The sequence below is a fragment of the Eufriesea mexicana genome, unplaced genomic scaffold, assembly GCF_001483705.2.
Source record: "Eufriesea mexicana isolate 0111107269 unplaced genomic scaffold, ASM148370v2 scaffold6846, whole genome shotgun sequence".
Lineage (NCBI taxonomy): Eukaryota > Metazoa > Arthropoda > Insecta > Hymenoptera > Apidae > Eufriesea > Eufriesea mexicana.
In genome coordinates, this window is record NW_016914693.1 from 255,317 (window position 1) to 258,783 (window position 3,467).

General features: G+C 32.7%; 1 protein-coding gene across 1 annotated transcript in view; it reads right to left on the reverse strand.

The window, feature by feature from the left end:
- ATP8A (ATPase phospholipid transporting 8A1) overlaps positions 1–2,538 on the reverse strand; it is an 11,289-nt gene extending 8,751 nt beyond the window's left edge. Inside the window, exons 1-6 of the mRNA XM_017907054.1 lie at positions 2,217–2,538; positions 1,790–1,905; positions 823–1,224; positions 407–645; positions 239–337; positions 62–172 (exon numbers count right to left, since the gene is read on the reverse strand). Coding sequence (XP_017762543.1) covers positions 62–172; positions 239–337; positions 407–645; positions 823–904 — 531 coding nt within the window. The 5' untranslated portion in view covers positions 905–1,224; positions 1,790–1,905; positions 2,217–2,538. The remainder of the gene's footprint in view (positions 1–61; positions 173–238; positions 338–406; positions 646–822; positions 1,225–1,789; positions 1,906–2,216) is intronic.
- Positions 2,539–3,467: the final 929 nt, after the last annotated feature.

Sequence of the window (3,467 nt, forward strand, 5' to 3'; positions counted from 1 at the left end):
AGGAATGAGTTGATTATTAATAATTATCACATCTATAAACTGCGAGAAAATAAGGTGCAACCTTGACCACGTCCCCAACAGCAATATTTCTCCACTGTATCCATTGCCAATGGCCATCCCTTAAAACCTCCACTTCACGCATATTTATTTCATCATCTGCTCTGTGCCTTTTCTGTAATTAATAATATTATTATAGTATTTTCTATTAAATAACTAAAAATAATTCATAAATACTTACAATATCTTCAATTATTTCTTTTAATGCAGATACACTAAGAATAAAAATTAATGGAACCAAAGTTGTGTATCGACCCGTAGGTGATACATCCGGTATTTGCTAAGATTAAAAATAAAATATTACTTAATAATACAATATAAATGTCCACCTATATTTTAAAAGTAGTACCTGCATGAGGGCGATGAATAGGAAGAAGCAATTACTGTATCGACGAAACTGTTCAAAAAGAAACATAGGTACAAACGAAAGAAGTGAGTACTTTGCGGTAGTAATGCGATTGTTTTTGTATTTTGCTGGTTGATGGGGAGCATTTATGAAAACCACCCTCTCTTCACTACTGTCATGTCGGTGCGAAGACCGTTGATCGTCACCTTGAGATCCACCATTTTCCGCTCTTATGGGACCAACTGCGACAAAATATATGCTACCGTTACTGCAATACTTTCTCCCATTAAAACTTCTACTGAAATGTCATTATTTTATAATAAACAATTCTGAAAGTATTTCTTATCTGATTACAATAGTGATCACGTGTTTAACTCATGACTGGTTGAGTTATATACTTTCTTCATATGTTGACTTACGATTTTGAGTGTACAAATAAAGATGAAACCAAGATCTGAGTTCGTTGAACCATCGTATCACTTCTGTACCCACTATTTCCATGTTGCCGGTTGCTAAATGAAATGTCTTTCACATCACTTCTCTTTGATACTTCGATCCATATTTAACACGCGATACGACAATACGATTACTAACACAATCTAACACGTAGATACCGAATTAATGATACGATCAAACGATTCAAGGTTATAAAGTCAGTATTATTTCATATTTCTTTCGGTTAAATTACATTGAAAAATAAATTGTAAAACTCGAATGTAGTCTAGAGTCGAGAAAGAACTTAATAATTTCTCTATGTTATTCAAGCAGACAGTGACGTAGTTCGGAATTGTATTATCATCTTGGAGGTTATAGCTGCATATCTAAAGAAGAATTCCATAAAAAAACTTTCTTATCGTGGTCAATAAAGCTAACATTGACCAACGAGGATTCATTCAAATGACACTAACATCCAATGAGACAAATCTTCAATTTAACTCGTGATTTTAAAATCAACTGGTGCAACTGTGTATATTTGTTTACTACAAAGTGCGAAAAACAAAATGTTAATGATGTATAAAATTCATAATAAAAATGATATAAAATGATAATATTAGTAACAAATATTTATAGTATATATATCGCAGAATTTAATTTCAAATGATTTTATATATAAAGTATAAATATCCTTTAAATGCATTTCATAATTTAAGTAAAATTTGTCAAATGCTCTTCTCTAAGCAGACGAATATGTTAATATTATAAATCACAAATGCTTGACATGAGTATTATCAAATCCATATATATATATATATATATATTAGGAATGATGAATATATACATGCTAATCGTATTTTACTATATTTAGACCACATTATGCAAAATAAAAAATGCATATCAAACTCCTAACGTGAGTGTTAGATGATTATTCTTTGGTAGTGCACATACATCATTCCACGACACGCGTGCACGCAAAATATTTGAGCTCGTATATCCCATAGTTTCTCAACACCAATCATGTAATAATTACTTCCGGCAATATATTATCCATTTGTACGTCACCACTACTGAAACAGTTGTGTAACAACTAGATGAACGTGAACAAAATTGGAAATGAAAAAAAATAGCCTATTCAATATAATGGAACTACCGAATTAAATAGAATTGATGACGATCGAGAAATAAACACCAATCAGTATTAAGTTTAAAAAATACAAATTAAACAATTTGAGTATTTTATTCGTTATTGATAAAAAATATAGCAATTATAACTAATTAACAATTTTGGCATCTCATACATAACTCCGAATCTCTTTAAGTCACTGAGGAAGAGAAAAACAGAAATATAGATCGTCAACATTTTGTGAAAACCTACACAATTCCTCCGTAAAAGAGTAGCTAACATACACTGATCGAACACTTTTCTGCTTGAGATAACGATCGGTTAAACAAACTACATATCTGCGTCATTGTGCCGGAAGAAGTCTCGCGCCTGTCGCCACACCCCTAGCTATTTAACGGTAACACGAATATATGTAACACAATCTTATCGGTTATTCTGTAAACTGTTATCTAAAACCAATACTACTCTGCAAAAATTCTCGAATAAAGAGTTTCCGTAACCATATCACGTCTACAAATTTACTCGAGAGACTGATTTTAGTTCGTAGGTGGCACTGGCCACCAGCGGCTTCTTTACCGAGGTATATCTGGTCTATTAGATTGCCAACGGTTAGGTAATTTAAACATGCTATCTATGTTGCTCGCATAACTTCCTCTTAATTAGCGGTCATTAACATTCAATTCTCATTCATACCACCTTAGAATAAATTAAAAAAGATAAAATACTACTGCAACTAAGAGAAAAATAACAACTTTCAATACGAGCATACTCTAATAGATGAATATGTTGATATTTCTAATGTCACAACATATAACAACAATAAAATTAGTTTAAAACATTGAATATTTGAATTGCTAGAGACACAGGCGCCTAAATGATTTGGTACACTACTGTCAAGGGGATGTCCGCAAAATGTGACAGCCCTGTACACGTGTTATCCCGAAAACGCATGCGCCTACTACCGGCAACAAGTTGGCGTCAGCACCGTGCTGTACTCCACCAGCATTTTCCATGAATACGAAGACATGTACGGTAAGGTTGCGTCAATAAACAACCTCGGTGCTCGTAGACTATAGGCCAAGGACACTTCCGCTGGGGTGGGCTGGAGATAGCCTCGCGCCACTGATATACCTTATTGGACAATCCGTTCATGCTATTTTCATAGTATTTTCACTTTTTATTGTGATCTTATTAAACAACGTTTTAGGATATATTTGGAATCAAATAATGGTAACAACTAAATTATTATTATGAATATATATAGCATGTAGAACAGTATTAAAAGCATCGAATAAATTCTACTTCAAAAACTTGACATTAGAGTGCACTACGAGTATTTAAGCGCCATATAAAATTGTCTATAAATCTAATCTTCAATACGTAGAATGTAAAGTTGCGACTATAAATTCTACCGACATGTATTGTCGTTGCATATATCTTTATAACAACAATGACTAATAAAACTTTATATCTAACTGTGACACTACGATCGTTTACAGCTTA